Source organism: Lactuca sativa, chromosome 2 (assembly GCF_002870075.4).
Source record: "Lactuca sativa cultivar Salinas chromosome 2, Lsat_Salinas_v11, whole genome shotgun sequence".
Lineage (NCBI taxonomy): Eukaryota > Viridiplantae > Streptophyta > Magnoliopsida > Asterales > Asteraceae > Lactuca > Lactuca sativa.
In genome coordinates, this window is record NC_056624.2 from 218,218,384 (window position 1) to 218,237,496 (window position 19,113).

General features: G+C 30.7%; 1 protein-coding gene across 1 annotated transcript; it reads left to right on the forward strand.

Annotated features, from left to right (window-relative positions):
- Positions 1-9,863: 9,863 nt before the first annotated feature.
- LOC111901326 (60S acidic ribosomal protein P0) lies at positions 9,864-11,662 on the forward strand. The gene is made up of 5 exons (XM_023897182.3): positions 9,864-10,296; positions 10,468-10,536; positions 10,673-10,771; positions 10,853-11,245; positions 11,327-11,662. Exons 1-5 carry the CDS (start codon positions 10,039-10,041, stop codon positions 11,471-11,473), a joined length of 966 nt encoding a protein of 321 aa, XP_023752950.1. The 5' UTR covers positions 9,864-10,038; the 3' UTR covers positions 11,474-11,662.
- The last annotated feature ends 7,451 nt before the right edge of the window (positions 11,663-19,113 follow it).

Sequence of the window (19,113 nt, forward strand, 5' to 3'; positions counted from 1 at the left end):
TATGAGTTGCAGGTCCAACATTGGCTCCTTTGGAAATAGATGAAAAGTAAACATATTAACTGTGTAAAATCCGGATAAAAATGAAATATATATTATGTGACAATTCTTTGTAAAATATGGATCGTGTGTATGTGCAAAATATGTGTTAGTAAGAAAAAGGTTCAACATGCTCCACTTGATAAAAAAGGGAAAACATAACTGTGTAAAATATGGATATTGTGTGTATGTGTAAAACCTGGATATAATAAAGCTAATTTAGATTTAAAGAGGAATAACCAGAAAAATAACATGAACTTATACAGTTTTGTTGTTTCTTACACTGCTATTTCTTATATTTTGTCCATGTTTAAGGTTGAGAAGTTAAAATGTTTCATTTTGGTTTTGTAGAAATCAACATCACAAGGTTTTAGTAAGAACAATGATGAAATTAACATGACAGATTGACAGGTAGATGTGGCATTTTATGCAATTTTTAATGGGTAAACTAAATATAAGATGTCTAACTGTGTATAATTAGAATGGGTTTTTAATTCACAAGAAGTAAGTTGCTATTACTTGTAGTTAACCCTCTCTCTCTCTCTCTCTCTCTCTCTCACACACACACACACAAAGGGGTAAGGCGCCCATTTTACTCTCTCTATGTGTGTGCAATGGTGATTATTTTCTATATTTCAAAAAAACTAATTATTTTTTATCCATATACATAAACAAATTTGGTAGGAAGGAGAAAATCTTTAGTTTTTATTGTGATGTCATGATGCCTTTTTATGCTTTTTGTTGTCATTTTTCTTTGTGATGCAAATGTATTAAGTTGTAGTTAATGGTTAATCTTGCAGGCCTAGATGTTTGATCACTTTTTATTGATGATAGTTTGTTGGTTAAATCGGATGAGCCTAAGAAATTTACACAACCATGCTCATGTTGAAGTTGTCCAACAAGCACGGTTAACGATTATCAAATTGGTTTTAATATATGTTTGAATGATAATAGATTAGTAGAGTATTGTATTTTATTATTTAATGAGTTGCAACTTTTTTTTGACAATAATAGACATGTTAAAGGGTGTTATTTAACGGCTCAAACTTTTGTTTTAATAGGATTATGTCTATATGATGTGCCGAATTAACTTTTGAAAACTAGACACAGTAGACAAACAATAGATTTGTCCGGGGAAAACACAAATAACATTGATAATATTATGTATTAACCGACAATGATAAATATTATTATAATGTCAAAACTTAACGAAATGATTAAAAGCGAAAATCAAACATTGGAATTAAACAATACTCATCAAATACAGAATACATCATTCTTATTTTTTTAATCTAAAAAAGTATTCAACAAAATTTCTTCAAGTATTAAAGGACTTTATATTTGGTCAAAATTAAATATTTGATACTAAATAATATTTTAAATTCATAAGTTTTTTAAAACGATTCAAATGGTGGAACACTGGAACTACACTTTTACTATGAATGTAGTGATTGCAATTATTAAAATATGTTTGATACGTTATTAAATTGTTTCATGTGTTCATTAAAATAAGCTAAACAATAAAAGAAAAAATAAACATATATTCAAAGAAGAATGGAATTATGTTTGTCTTTATTATTACTATTGATATTATTATATTGATGATATATAGTTGTAACCACACCTTCGAATATCAAAAAATGTCATACATTTATAGTTGTGTAAGGTATAAATGTGTTAAAAATCCTCCTATATTTTATTTCTATTATCCTCCTATTCACATTAGATACTGACAAGTGGATTAAAATATAACCAATTACATTAAATGTGTCATTAAATATGACACATATCAACATTTGATATAATAAGAGGATAAATAAAAATAAAATGAAGAAAAATATTTAATTTCTCTATAATGTAATATTACAATCCCACGGTAACAAATAAACATACTCATTTTTCTAAGTATACAAGTATTTATATTGGAAATTTATTTATAAATGAAAACCAATTTTAATTATGTATCCATGGTAACTAATTTTTATATATTACAAAAAAATAAGATTAGACCGTCAAAACTTTTTATTTAAAATGTATTTTTTTAAAGAATGGACTACTTTGAGATATAAACATTTTTAGACCACTTCACCGAATTAACTATTCTCCAAATGTGATGTATGAAAAATTGTTGCACGATTAATAATACACAATCAATCATGTATATTTGTAAATAATCTCAACTTTTCATTTTTAATTCCAATTGATTTCGTTTCTGCTAGATTGATAATTGTTCGGATGTAGAAAACTATTTGCGCAAAAACAAAACTAAATGTTTCTAGAAATTAATTGCTGAAAGAAATTATTCGCACCCGTCGCTTAGCACGGGTAAAGAGCTAGTGTGTGTGTATGTGTGTGTCTATATATATATATATATATATATATATATATATATATATATATATATATATATATATATATATATAGCTGCACACGATTTTTATGTTAATAGATCTTGATATGTAAAAAAATCATTATAAATGTGCCTGTTTATTGTTTCGGTTGTGGTGATTCCAGAAACGTATACGAAATTAAATTCCGATATACTGATTTCCGTGAAATCACATTTAAGGTTTCGTGATTAATTTACCTGAAACGTCTGATTTTTCGACTCCAATAAATATTTTTATTAAAAATATTTCAAGTATGAAATTAAATATTAGGCTATAGCCTGAGTCGAAAAATGTTCTCGAAATATCCATCTGAGGTGTGCAAATCCGTTAACGGATTGAAACGGTTTTAATAGTTTTTCTTTAAAAAAACAGTATTGTACTAGTTTAGGTTCTTAAAACGGCCGTATCTTTTGCATACGAACTCCGTTTTGGATTTTCTTTATATTTTTGGAAATAGGGAAACATATACTAGAGTTTTTGTTTTGCTAATAATTACTTAATAGAAAATTTCAATTTTTCAGATGCATTAACTATGGTTGCAGTTTTAGCTGATTGATTCGTTTGTTAGTTTACACATTTGGAAGTAAGATACCATCTAGTATCTTATATTAGTTGAACTGAACTCATTTACAAAAGATGCACTAAAACTCACTGAATTAATTTATAAATAGATTTACTGTGAATTGACCGTTCGCGGTCCTTGACCTAAATTTTGGGATGTCACAAATATCATGCAATAATGGCTCATCATGATGCAAGAGTGGCCCATCAATATCACCATAGCCCATTAACCATCATTATGGCACATCAAGCAATAATCCTTGAGCATATTTAAATTCAAAGCTTCCTTTGACAATCTTGAGCATCATAGCGAACATCATAGCATAAGTGGCTCATCAAGGGATACCATGGATCATCAAGAACACATATGGCGCACCAAGCCACATAATGGCGTATCATGATGCACAAGTGGCGTATCATGATCATTAGTGGTGCATACATGCTTCAACAACACACCAATACTCCCGAGTACTCCATGACACACTAAATTGGCACACCTTGTACCAAGGTGGCACGTCCTCCTTCAAAAGTGGCACATCACCTTATCACGGGGCGCACCTTGCTACACAATGACACACCATGCCTTAGAAGTAGCGAATTTATGCATGGAGTGTTGCATCTTGAGCATTGATGGTGCATCCATGCACCAAGGTGCTCCATTCCATTCCCAAGTGCTCCATATCCTTCTCAGATTCTCCATTCCTTTCTCAGGTGCTCCACACCCTTCTCAGATGCTCCGTTTGGCCTTTATGACGATCTGTTACTTTTCCATATGATTCATTCATTTGTTACATGATCCATTTCCTTGTCACATGATTCGTTCCTTTGTCACATTCTCCATGAACTCCAATGTGCATTAATTCTTTTGCTATGTTTTTCTACATATATTAGACAAACTCCGAGGCTAGCACTATTATTTTTATATAAAAATCCCACAAATTTTCTTTTCAACTCCAATTACACATTGAAAATCTAACACTAAAAACATACTTTAAAACTATAATTCTAAGATATTGTTTTCTTTAATATTATATGATTTTATTTTACTTAATTATGATAATATTTAACTAATAATAACAATAGAACTAATCGATTAAATAATTGATTTTACAATACAAATAAAATGAAGGATTTTTAAAATTTCATAGCGAACATCATAGCATAGCGAACATCATAGCATAAGTGAACATCATAGCATACTTTAAAAACATACTAAAAACATACTTTAAAGCTTCCTTTGACAATCTTGAGCATCATAGCGAACATCATAGCATAAGTGGCTCATCAAGGGATACCATGGATCATCAAGAACACATATGGCGCACCAAGCCACATAATGGCGTATCATGATGCACAAGTGTCACAACTGGAAATTTTGTGTCATGTAATCTATACCTTCAAGCTAATGTGAATCAAAAACTTCAATCAAATACATTATACTAGTACTACAAATAGTCATCAAACAATTGGAGACCCTAAAAGTCCTTGTTAAGTCCATTTTGGATTAGGACTCCCCTATTGGATCTAAATGGACCAATAAGCTTCCAATTAGACTATCATGGGCTTAGAACCCTAATTGGGCTCTAATTGGACCCACACTTATTTATTTCAATATTTTGGGCCATATTGGGCCTAGAATGAAATAAATCACAAGCTTTGATCCACAATTTAACCTAACCTAGCTCATTAAAGCATAAAAATCACAATTTTATTTTATAAGGCCAATAAGCACCCAAACTACCTCTAATGTTGGGCTTAGGGGCAAAAAGCCCAAAAATCCTTTCTTCTCTCCCTATTCTCGGCCCAAGCCCAAGGAAAAAGGGAGAGTTGACCTTGGGTTGCCACCTCACTTTTATATGTTGGGTTTCCATGCACATAACTCATGTTTCCAAGCAAGCATCATATCAAGATCACTTCTTTCTTCTCCCTCTCTCACTCTCGGCCATACTCACACACACAAACTCACAAAAATCTCTCAACTCTCTCAAGAACATCACTTTCCTCTCCACTCAAAAATATCGAGTTTTAGGAAGCATTCAAGAGGAAATTTCCACAAAATTCTTCATCTAAGGTAAGAAATGCTTGGATCTATGAACTTAATTCTTTGTTTTATCAAAATCCTTTCCTAATCTATGCAAAAATCGTGATCTTGCATCCTAGAACCATCTCAAACTCGAGATCTTCATCAAAGGGAGCTAAGGCCACAAATCACTTCATTTCCTTCCATTTTCTTTGCAAAACCGAGCCCCCACACCCAAGGTGAGCTTCATACCCCCTATTTTCTGTTTTTATAAGTTTTGTGGGGGGGGGGGGGGAATACAAGTGAAAGTGTAGATCTATATGTGTTTTGTATGCCTTGTATGATTTCCATGCTTATATGTATGCATTTGTGTGTTATAATGTTGGATCTAGCCATAAAACCCCTCAAAACCGAGATATATCTTGTGTTAAATGATTTTAGCTTCAAATATATTTCTAAATACAAAGTGTTTCAAGAAAAATGGCCAAGTGGTTTAGTAACAATTTTCTTTGGGTTAAAAACACAAATTTTGGGCCTAAAATGTGAAAAATACAAAATTAAGGGTCCAAATTGGCATATCACGAATTCTGATGGATGAAGTGTGCCAAAACAGTTTCCATAAATCAATTTCTGGAAATATACTCATTTAGGGGATTAAAAACATAAATTCCAAGCTTAATGGGCTAAAAATGACATTTTTGGCCCAATGAGGCCCATTATGCGAATTTTTCTGTTTTGGAGGGCCAAAGCTGTGAATTCTGTAAAATAGTGGACCATAAGTGGTCCAAGTCCTTTTCAAAGGTTTAAAATGCTTTTTAAATTTAAAAAGGGCCAAAGTTGCAAAATTTTTCCAATTTGGGCCAAAATTGCCAAAGTTGCGAAAAAGAAGGGTTAAAACCGAGAAAACTGCATTTTCAGGGACTTAAACTGTTTTCTATGAAAAATATGCTGAAAAATATTAATTTCAATAATTTTTGGTGTTAAAATGTCAAGAAAATTAATTTAAGGACCAAACCGGGAAGTATTTAATAAAAAGGGTTGAAAATGTAAATTTTACAAACAATGAGGGGCTGAAAACAGAAAAATTTCAAGGCTAATTCAATATACACAATTTGATCAAATAATGGCACCGCGGCTTTCGACGAAATACAATACATTACAATACCAAAAGTCGTTGTTAAACGAATTGGCTCGGTCTCGAACCAATAGAAATCTACAACTACTAACACTACGACACTACGATTCATACAAATAACGTTTGGGAACTTAACTTACATATGAGTGTGCACAGACGTCTACGCACCATCTTCGGGCCCCAAAAGTGTAAAATCTTGCTTGTTGGGCCTAGCTAGCCCAATGACCTGATCTTAAGGCCCGAAGACGCATATTTTTCTACGAAGTGTTGAGTTTCACCAACTTGGCACAACGTAGAGGGACTTTCAATGGCTTGTATACCACTGGTCCCCAAGGGTCCTTTGGTATTGCTAGAAGAGTCTACATATTTTTGCGAGGCGGGTCGGGGACCCCTCGTACGCATATTATCCCCAACCGATTAATAGAGTCATCGAGGCCTTCGTGTCCTCTTACTCTTCGGATGTGGGACGACACATAATCAGGGCGGCTGGATAACGTGATTGTACGGACGACGCCTTCGGGATCGTTAGTATTGCTATAAACTGGGCGTTTGTGTAATGCGGGTTTGTAGTAAATAATCATGCTCAAAAATAATCCAACGTCGCCTGGGAATGAGACTTCTATTTTTGTAATGGTTTCAACGCAACTTAATGGATTTCAAAGGATTAGGAAAACATCGGGTTTTCCTAGGTTTTTCAAAACATATCGGATTCGAAACGCATATAATTTTTAATGAACAATTTTTACAAGTATAGAAACAAACAAGCATACCTATGGATCTTCACAAACATTTTCGAAAGTTTTTCATTTCAGAAAATATCGGATTTTCTGGTGGTTTTCAAATGATATGAACACTGTTTACTTCAAATACCGCTTATGAACTCACCAACATTTCATATGTTGACGTTTTTCAAAATACTTGTATTCTCAGGGAACCATTGAATCAAAGGAAATCATATTCAGTGACGGCTTGCAGTTTAATTATGTACGAACCGAACAATTTAATTTTTGGGAATGTAAGGTTTAAACAATGTATTTCATGTAAACGCTACTGGTTGTATTATATTAATGCACGGTGACGAATGTTGTTATGTTTCATATATATTCAATGTTATGGTATTCAATTGAGTCACGACAGCCCCCGGACGTTTCCGCCGTCTGGTTCGGGGGTGTGACAACAAGTGGCGTATCATGATCATTAGTGGTGCATACATGCTTCAACAACACACCAATACTCCCGAGTACTCCATGACACACTAAATTGGCACACCTTGTACCAAGGTGGCACATCCTCCTTCAAAAGTGGCACATCACCTTATCACGGGGCGCACCTTGCTACACAATGACACACCATGCCTTAGAAGTAGCGAATTTATGCATGGAGTGTTGCATCTTGAGCATTGATGGTGCATCCATGCACCAAGGTGCTCCATTCCATTCCCAAGTGCTCCATATCCTTCTCAGATTCTCCATTCCTTTCTCAGGTGCTCCACACCCTTCTCAGATGCTCCGTTTGGCCTTTATGACGATCTGTTACTTTTCCATATGATTCATTCATTTGTTACATGATCCATTTCATTGTCACATGATTCGTTCCTTTGTCACATTCTCCATGAACTCCAATGTGCATTAATTCTTCTGCTATGTTTTTCTACATATATTAGACAAACTCCGAGGCTAGCACTATTATTTTTATATAAAAATCCCACAAATTTTCTTTTCAACTCCAATTACACATTGAAAATCTAACACTAAAAACATACTTTAAAACTATAATTCTAAGATATTGTTTTCTTTAATATTATATGATTTTATTTTACTTAATTATGATAATATTTAACTAATAATAACAATAGAACTAATCGATTAAATAATTGATTTTACAATACAAATAAAATGAAGGATTTTTAAAATTTCAAAATTTGTGTTTTAATTTATGTTTTTCTATGTTATGTTTGTTAAGTTTGAATTTTCAATATATATTTACGTTTGTTATATAATGAAACCACAATTGATTATTTTATGTTTTTAAATTATCAAAATTATAAAATACATAAACAAGTATTCACTATGGTAATTAGATAGTTCCAAAAAAAACTTAATAAATAAATTAATGGTTTATTTTATATATATACCCTTAAATATATATAAGCTTAGGTACCCAAACTCACCATACTGCGTCGTTTTTTCTATCATATATACATTGTAATTGTTCAATGTTCTTGTCTCTATCGTTTTTCCAAATGTTGTTGAATTCTCACCGACATCGGTACCGTCATCCTTCTCTATTGTACAATCCCTTCTCTCATTCTTTTCATCTTCCATTGCTTTTCTTGCATACTTTCACCTCCAAGAATCGCACTCACAAACCACACACACTAACATCGTCGAATTTCTAAGTGGTTTGGACCCGAACCGCTGACCACCACGTTCGGTGATTGTAATGAAAATGAAAACGCCTGAACAATCACCACTACCATCGGACTATCCATTGTTCATTAGCATCTCTACTTCTCAATTGAAAAAGTCATGTTTTGATACTAGCTCCTAGGCCAAAGGTTAGGGATGAGATTTAGAACCGGAACTGGAATCGGACCGGAACTGGAACCGTTAGAACCAGAATATATAGAACCAGTTCCGGTTCCGGGTTTAAAAATTGGCTTTATCCGAGTTTGGGTCCATCGGGTCTGGGTAAACCGGGTCTAAAAACCGGAACCGATATTACGAACCGGAACCACTTTTAGGGCTAGAACCAGTTTTTGAGAAACGTTCAAAAAATGCATATCTCATTCGTTTCAACTCTGATTGACATGCATTTTTTTCCAACGTGTAGTTTAGAGTTTGTACATGATTTTAAACTATAAATTTGCCATTTTTAGTTTTATATTCATTGACTTACAGTCCCCCAAAGTCGAGATATCAAAACTGAAAGTTTTTAGTTTTTTTTTGTATTCTGTGAAAGTTGTAAAACATGCATATCTAGTTTGTTTGAAGTCGGATTGACATGTGATTTTTCCCAACTTGTAGTTTAGAGTTTGTACATTAGTTTAGACTATAATTTTGTCATTTTTAGTTCAATATTTAATGATTTATAGTCTCCCGAAGTCGGGATATCAATACTAAAAATTTTCAAATTTTTAGCTATTTGTTTTTATACTTCGTATTTTGTGAAAATGTTAACAAATATGCATATCTCATTTGTTTAAAGTCGGATTGAAATGCGGTTTTTTCCAGAGTGTAGTTTAGAGTTTGTATATGATTTTAGACTATAATTTTGTCAATTTTGGTTTCATATTCAATGAGTTACAATCACCCAAAGTCGGGATATCAATATGAAAATTTTCAAAGTTCAATCCATTAAGTAGCAAGTAATTGCAAAAAAAATCTGATTTTTCCGGTTCTAAACCCACTTTATTCGGTTCTAACCTATTCACTTTGATGTTTCCAGGTTTTCCGGTTCTAGACTCATTTTACCTAGTACCATACCTAGAACCGAACCGGAACCAGTTTCTATACACCGGCCTAGTTTCCTATTCTACAAAATCCCGTTAACCGATTCCGGGTTTTCTGAGTCCGGGTCCATCCGAGCATCCCTACCCGTCAACCAAACCTACAAAACAAAAATATAAAGATCCATTCGAGTTGCTCTTATGCATAAGCCCAGGCCCATTTTAATTAGGTTTTTACACTTTTACAGACCGTTTTAACCAGAGGCTATTTCTTTAGAAGAGCATATTCTCCACCACACCGCCTGAGAACTCAATAGAGAGGTTAAAGCGACGGAATTTCATCCGTCCGCCTTGGCATAGCTCGTGCTTTGTCTTGGCCCTCCGTTTCACAAACCATCACCTTCTCCGATCGTATATATATACACACGGTTCAGCAATATATAGCAACATGGTTGGAAAGGCTTCAAAGGCTGAGAAGAAGATCTCTTATGATGCTAAGCTCTGTCAACTTCTCGATGAGTATACTCAAGTTCTTGTGGTTGCGGCTGATAATGTTGGGTCTAATCAACTCCAGTCAATCCGTCATGGTCTCAGGGGTGATTCTGTTATCCTCATGGGGAAAAATACTATGATGAAGCGATCCATCAGGATTCATGCCGAGAAGACCGGAAACAAGGCTTTTCTCAATCTCGTCACGCTTCTTATTGTACGTAAACCTCTACTTTAATCTTTCTCAATCTATTTTAACATTTATCATATGTTAGTTCATATGCTTCACAGAGCATGTTCGTTATTTAGATAGCGAAATTAACTGTTTCTGTTCGGAATTTTGTATTATTATTCGCCATATGATTATTTTAAATTTTGAACATTGAAGGGGAATGTTGGGTTGATTTTCACCAAGGGTGATCTGAAGGAAGTCAGCGAGGAAGTTGCTAAGTACAAGGTGAGATTCTTATGAATTCTGTATCTTAAGCAATCTAAGAAATTTATCTTAAAAAATGGCTGAATACAATTATGCTTAATGTTAAAAAATACACAAAATTGATTTTGTATTAAATCAAATGTTGTTGATTCTTCAGGTCGGAGCTCCTGCACGTGTGGGCTTAGTGGCACCGGTGGATGTGGTTGTTCCTCCAGGCAACACCGGTCTAGACCCTTCTCAGACCTCTTTCTTCCAGGCTAGTAAACTTCTCTTTTCACATCAAACATTTTGTTTACCATTACAGTTGTTTAGACTTTTAATATCGATCATGCTTCAGGTCCTCAACATACCCACCAAGATTAACAAGGGTACAGTTGAAATCATCACCCCAGTTGAGCTCATAAAAAAGGGTGATAAAGTGGGCTCTTCTGAAGCAGCCCTGTTAGCAAAACTCGGCATCAGACCATTCTCTTATGGTCTCGTTGTTCTATCTGTTTATGAAAACGGTGCAGTTTTCAGCCCAGAGGTTCTTGATCTGACAGAAGATGATCTTGTTGAAAAGTTTGCCATGGGAGTATCCATGGTTACTTCTTTAGCATTAGCTATACATTATCCAACCATAGCTGCTGCTCCTCACGTGCTCATCAATGGCTACAAGAATGCTCTGGCAGTTGCTGTGGAGACTAGTTACTCTTTTCCTTTGGCAGACAAAGTTAAGGAGTACCTTGAGGTATGTAATGAAGAAGTATGTTTCTATATAACGACTTTTAATTTTTTTTCTTTTATTAACTTGCTAAGTTGATGTTTGTAGGATCCAAGCAAGTTTGTGGTTGCTGCACCAGTTGCTGTTACAGGTGGATCTGGACCGGGTGTTGCTGAAGATGTTGCAGTTGAAGAGAAGAAGGATGAGGCTGCAGAAGAATCTGATGATGATATGGGGTTTGGCTTGTTCGATTAAGTTGCGGGTTTTGTTATAAGGATCTTTTGTTTAGTTAATGAAACTTATTGTTATCTAGAGTTTTGGATTTTGTTTCTTTATTTTATTAAGATTTTTGTGTTTGGTTTATATGTGCCCTAATCGTTTTGGGAGTACTTTCACGTTACTATTATAATTAAAGCCTGGACCGTGGTTCATTTTTGACAATAAGGTTACTTATCTATTTTTATAAATGAAAGTTTTTTTTTTTTTTTCATATCATACTCTTATTCAATTTTCCTAAATGTGATTTTATGGTTATTTTGAATTAATTTTATTTTCACATGTTGTTTTATGAGTTATTTCTATTTTAATAAATTTCATATAATATTTTAATATAATAATTATAATAAATATAGTAATAAATAAATATCAGTTACCTTGTTATTTCAAAATTCTCAAATTAACATTTATTAGTTTATTTTATACTAGTTTATAATCCGTTGGAATCACGGTTATAAAATAAATTAAATTTTTATAATAACATTTTTAATTATTAATCAATTATTTTTAATAAGTCATTTTAAATAAATTATCAGTTTAGAGATATATCAAATTTTTAAAGTTATTATAACTTTAAATTTAACATATAATTAGAAAATATAAATTTGAATTTTAAAATAAGTTACCTAATATATCTACATAACACATATTGTAGTATTAATGATGAGTTATATTAGAGTGATATTAAGAGATTAAAACTATTCATAATTATTAATCAATTATTTTAAGAAAAATTAAATATCCTCCTACCATATCAAATGTTGACAAATGGATTAAATGATTATTAATTTCATTAAATGTCTAATTAAATATAACACATGTCAACATTTGATATGGTAAGATGATAAATAGGAACCAAAATGTAGGAGGATATTTAATTTCTCTTATTTTAAGTAAGTCATTTTAAATAAATTATTAATTAAGAGATTTATCAAAATTTTAAAGTTATTATAACTTCAAATTTAACATATAATTAGAAAATGTAAACTTGAATTTTGAAATGAATTGCATAATATATCTACATGACATATGACATAATATCAATAAAGAGTTGTATTAGAGTGATATTTGACAAAAGAATATTAAAAGTATTCATTTATTAGAATAAGGATTATTTAATTAAGTTTAAAAAATTAAAAAAAAAAACTCAATTTTAATAATTCATTATTTTTCTTATTTTTTTATAAATCCAAAATTCTTAAATATTTAGACCTTTATATTAATTTTTTTTAATTAACTTATGTAATACATGAGTCTTACATCTGGCTTTAGAATAATCGTTTGTTTATAGCTATCAATTTTAGAATGTGGCATAACTTTCTTCATATATGTGTTCGTGATGTCTAGATCCTAGTTATGTTAATAATGCATCGATAATGGAAACATTACAACTAAGCACATAGTATTTTGCATAGCTTTCTTCATTAATGTATAAGACCATTCAAAAAATACAAATACAAACTGAAAGTTTATAAAGTTTAAAGGGATATATACAGTAAAGTCCCAATATTTTCATCGATTTGACAAGAAAGTCCTAAACTTTATTTTTTTGACAGTAAAGTCCAAATTACCGGCAATTTTTGACACCTTTACCCTTTTTTCCCGGTTAGCCGGTAATTAGGACTTTTTTGTCAACAAAATAAAGTTTATGACTTTCTTGTCAAATCGTCAATTAGGACTTTATTGTCAAAAAAATAAACCTTAGGACTTTTTTGTCAAATCGTTCAAAATATTGGGACTTTAGTAAATATATAATTTTTTTTGTTAGAAATTTAATGGTATGATACTCTTTAATCTCAACAAACCGACATTGAAAAAAATTGAAATAATCAAGAAAGAAAGAAAGAACCAGGGTTGTGTTGGCTTTTTGTAGTCTCAAAAATGGAGAAATTAGAAACCTAAAAAAACGAAATTACCCTAGCTTTATACAAACACAAACAACACATGCCTAGTCAAAAGGGTGTGAATGTGGAGAAGGGAAAGAAGGACAATTTCAAATTTATCTTTATCTTTCATCTTTCACCAAACTGAACATCATAAACACCATGGTTATGATATTATCCTCCAAAATTGAAGTAAAAACATAAGCTTTATGGCCATGGGCCCACCAAACACGCCATAGATAACCATAGATTATAGCTAAAATAATTTTTTTTGGGACAATTACCCCAACGAGCTGCAAATTTGATCAAATCAAAAAACCATGATAATCATGTTGAATTTTAGTAAGGTAAGTATAAAGAAATTAAATATATTTAAATTCACATTAAATATATGCAAAAGGAGGTCATCACGACTTAGAGAATAAAAATTGTAAATCTACTTTGCATGGTTGAATTTTATGTAAGGTGCCATCAATTTTTTTTAGGTGAATATTCAAGTCTCATTTGAGACATATGTGAAGCTATTAGTAGTTTACTAATAGATTGGTGTTCCAAAAAATTGTAGGAAAAACAGTTTCACACAAAAAAAATATCTAGTCTTGTTAGGTGGGATTGTAAAGCGTTTTATTAATATAGCTCATGAAAAACAAAATATAACCGCGAAAATATTTTTGCAAGGTTGTTGGTTATCTTCTTAAAGTTTAAAAAATTATGGTTGTGTAGTAATATGAAAGCTCCTGCTTCCCAATATGGTCATTTTTATGAAATAACTCATACATATATTAACAAAAAACCGGTTTTAAAGAAAACAAGCGAAAAATAATAATAATAATAATAATAATTATAAAATCATAAATTTTAGGTAACTATTTATCGTACTTAATTTCTTGATTGATCACACATATTTTGGAGCAAACAACTATGAGAGAATCTCGTTGTTGTCAACTTCCAGATAGACGATATGTAACTATCTATATTCTATCGTACTTAATATCTGAATTGAACTATTAATTATATAAAGTATTTATTATTTTAAGTTTGTCCCCTAAAAAGAATTCTAGGTCTGTCCTATATTATAAATGATTTTTAACATGTTTTCTTAATTTGTTTCTAGATTAAGCTATTTGATCATTTACCAATAAGATATAATAAATTAACTTATTTTCTTATAAAACGAATTATAATTCCCACTTGTATGATGTATATCTAAATATGATTGGAATTAAAAATACATTGTCCGATACTCCCAAATCCCAATCGATGTTCAATACTTCATTGGATGGATCAGTTTGGATTGGACTAATCTGATTTGAGCCCATGTGGTCGTTCAAAATGCACTTTCAAAGGATCATATTCATATCAATTGGTAATAGAATATTTAATTTGAGATTGAGAACACTGAACCAGTCGTTATTTCTTGCAAGTTATTCACCATAATCATAAATCCACACACTTCTTTGGAATCTAAATACACAAATTCATTAGTGACTTTACATAAATAGATGATATAAGGTCAAGTCTCCTTCACTTCATGCGACATATGCAATCAAGCAGCAACCGAATAAAAAAAGGGACCCACATAACAAGTTTTGTGTACGTAAATTATCTGGTTTTCTTTGTTGTTCCACTTCTAGTTATCTTGTGGAGAGGGGTGTTTTATTTTTTTGGACTTGTAAAAGATGATGATGATGTTGATGAAGTTCATGTTCATGTTTGTATGAAACACCATCAAAATAATTCGACTTTATCTTTTGCATTGGTCAAAGGTGCATCCTTAAGGAGAATACTAAATTTAAAGAGCTCTTATCCTTCAACAATTAGACTTATATCATTTACATGACCAAATAATTGGGGCTTGATTGGTGGCTTTTAGACCTTAGGTTTCTCGCCTTAATAATAGTGTATTAAAATCGTAGTAGGCGTGTATATAAAACCAAAAAGTCAATAAATAAAATAATTCAAAAAATTAGAACATAAAATTTTGGTCGTTGTAAAAACCGGCGATTTGCTTTTTCTTTTCTTTTTCTTTTGTTAAAGAAAACCAAAATTTGAGGATGGGATTGATTTTCAACAAGAAAAATAGAAATCTAACATATATATATTTTAGCACCACCATTTTTGTAGCATATATAATTAAGACCTTATTTGATGAATTCTTTAAAGTGTTGTTCTATTACAACCCGATCAACTGTTATAACTTTTAGGACACGTTCGACACAAGGTTTTAAGAGCCTTGTAACTTTTATTTTCGAACTACAAATTTTATTATAAAACTTTAGAAAGAGTTAACGAAAACAAACCAAACATCATGAGTTCAAAAAACACATCAAAGAACTAGCATAGTATTGGAGAGCCAACCTACATAACTAATTTCCTTCCTCCCTGCTCTATTCGCAACCCATAAAAACGGTTGATTTTCTAACGTTCAGTTAAACAAAAGCTCCAAATTTAAAAGCTATTTCAAGTAGCGTTCAACTTAACGTTATTTTATAATTTTTCAAAACTGACTTAATTACCTTTTTTTTAAAAAAAAAATCAATCGTGTGTTTTTAAATAAGTCTTTTTATGTAATTTTACATGCTTTAAAAGATTTCAGTTATTTTTGTCAAACACTCGTATACAAATAAAATCTATACAACACCAACTATAAGTTTCCAACTAATTTTGTTAAACACGTCATTTGATTTTTTTTTTTTTGTTATCGTATATTGCAAGATTCAAAACTATCATCTTCATGTTTTAATTGGGATTTTTATTTTAATATGCATGTATCGATCTATATTTTTATCGTTTCTTGCAATAAAAAATAGAATAAAATAAATAAACAACAATGTTTTTTGTGCTAGAAGTTGATTTTGTCGGTGTTAGAAAAGCTCCACCGAAACAAACCGTCCTCACTCCTTGACTTGACATCAATATAAAAGAATACGACATTTTAACAATCTTATACCCTGTGGACTAATAGAAATCCAAAAATTTAGTTTAGAATTTAATTGTGTTTGAAAATTGTGGTATGGCTATCAATTATTTATTGTATTTCATTGTTTGTGACTTGTGAGTAATAAATACATGATTGAATGAACCTAGATGATAGGTGGTTGGGATTATTAATCGTATGGCCAATTATTTTAGGCACGAGGTGTTGCTATGCCTAATTATAAAGTGATGGATTGAAGCTCCTCATCGTTCATGCTCATCAATCTTATTGCATTTGGTACCTTTCAACTTAACCAAACCCAAATTGGAATTTAGTTATTGTAGATTTATGTTTCATTGATAACCATATCTATTAGTTTGCTTATTTACATATCAATCTAAAGTCAAATCATGTTATATTAACAACTTATAAATCTTTATATTTTAAAACATATTCCTAATAAATATAAACCTCTAAAGGTTTAAAGATGTGTCCCACATGGCCACATGCTTATTTTTTTTATATCAATATACAATTATCAAATAAATATTTAATAAACAAACTAAATGTTATGATCATTTTGTTTTGGACTTTGACAAAACAATGTCAATATTGATTTTTTAATAGACAACAAATTGATATTTTAATATTCTTTTGTCAAAGCATATCTAATATTGATCTCATTTTAAATGTATTGATTGTCTTGTTTTAGTGATTTAATTTTTTAAAATTATTTTTCAATTGTTTGTATGTATTTTAAAGAAATAAAAAGTGGAGATGGTAATAAGTGTAAATATAATATAAGAAGAGGGGAGTCAAATGAAACTTGAAAGTTGATGGTGGGCCCTTTTGTTGTTTGTGATTTGTGAACGGTTCATGCAATGGACTTCCATGCCTTGATGCCATGATGGCATGAGGCACTCCCCAAGTCCCCACTATGGTACCGAATTTAACATGGACAATGTGTATAGTTTTAAACTTTTATCATGAAGAGTGATCTATCTTAAAAGAAAACATTATGATTCTTTTTATTTGAATGTATGGTTTTAAGCCTTTATCATGAGGAGTTTAAACAGTAGATTTAGAGCCGGTCTAAATATATATTATTCACCATACCATCAAGATCAATTTTATAATGCTATCAAGATCAATTTTATGGTCGATTGGTGAAAGCTTGAAAGAGGCGCTAATTCCCAGTAACATCCATTTCCGTTTTCACTTCCCATACACATGAATCCAATTAGTTTCTAATTTTTAGATCGATTAGAGGTTGGGCTAATTTGGGACTCTAGGAAACATATATATATATATATATATATATATATATATATATATATATATATATATATATATATATATATATATATATATAGTTAGGTTCAAATGTTTTCACTATCTATTGTGTGCCCGTATAATTGATTATAGACCAATCATTTTAGTTATTTTAAAAAAGTAATTAATGCATATTAAATGCTGAAGATGTCATTAATACCTATTATATCTTCAACATGTAATATGCATTAATTACTTTCTTAAAATAACTAAAATGATTGGTCCATAATCAATCATACATGCACACAATAGATAGTGAAAACAAAATAACCTAACTCTCTCTCTCTCTCTCTCTCTATATATATATATATATATATATATATATATATATATATATATATATATATATATATATATATATATAGAGAGAGAGAGAGAGAGAGAGAGAGTTAGGTTCAAATGTTTTCACTATCTATTGTGTGCATGTATGATTGATTCTGGACCAATCATTTTAGTTATTTTAAGAAAGTAATTAATGTATATTAAATGTTGAAGATGTAATTAATATCCATTATATTTTCAACATTTAATATGTATTAATTACTTTCTTAAAATAACTAAAATGATTGGTCCAAAATCAATCATACATGCACACAATAGATAGTGAAAACAAAATAACTTAACCCTATATATATATATATATATATATATATATATATATATATATATATATATATATATATATATATATATATGGGCTTAGGGAATATGTGGCTGTCATATACCTAAGCTTGTATATAGAACCCTCCAAACAATGTAGTTTTGATCCATTTGTATCCAAACTAATCATCATATCTCTTTTAGTATTCTTCCTTAATCGTGTGATTTACTAAATCGATTAAATTTATGTTATTTTTCTTCATTGTGTCTAAAAACTTAAAGCATTAAAAGTCATGACCATTTAATCAACCCTATTAAATTCTAAATGAAAACTAGTAGAATAAAAGATAAAAGAAGGACATGTCATAACTCAGTCAAGTTTTTTAGAAAATCATTGGATATAGTTTTTCAATTGAAAGGAAAAACGCTTGACTTATATTCGTTAAAAAATATTGGTTTTTTTTCTCTATAAACTTCAATAATTATTTGCAATAAAAATATATATAATTGATCTTTTTCATTCTATAATTGAACTTAATTCAATGATGTTCTATTAAAACAAAACTAACATAAAATGAAATTCGATTTGTTTTGTTTAAAACTATGTCGTATAAAGGGTTCTATAGCTAAGCTTAAGTACATAACAACCACATATTCACTTTTCCATATATATATATATATATATATATATATATATATATATATATATATATATATATATATATATATATATATATATCTCAAAATTTGAGGTCTCTTAAAGGAATTGGTCCTAAACTGTCACCAAGATCGATCTGGAGCGGACAAGAATTCACTATGGGATGCAATAATCATGAAGTTTGTTTTTTGATTATATGGTAAACAATATAGCTTAAAATACTTATATA

Coding starts and splice junctions, on each gene's coding strand:
- LOC111901326 (XM_023897182.3), top strand. CDS start 10,039: ATGGTTGGAAAGGCTTCAAAGGCTGAGAAGAAGATCTCTTATGATGCT. Junction 10,537..10,672: donor AGGAAGTTGCTAAGTACAAG/GTGAGATTCTTA, acceptor TTGATTCTTCAG/GTCGGAGCTCCTGCACGTGT. Junction 11,246..11,326: donor AAGTTAAGGAGTACCTTGAG/GTATGTAATGAA, acceptor TGATGTTTGTAG/GATCCAAGCAAGTTTGTGGT.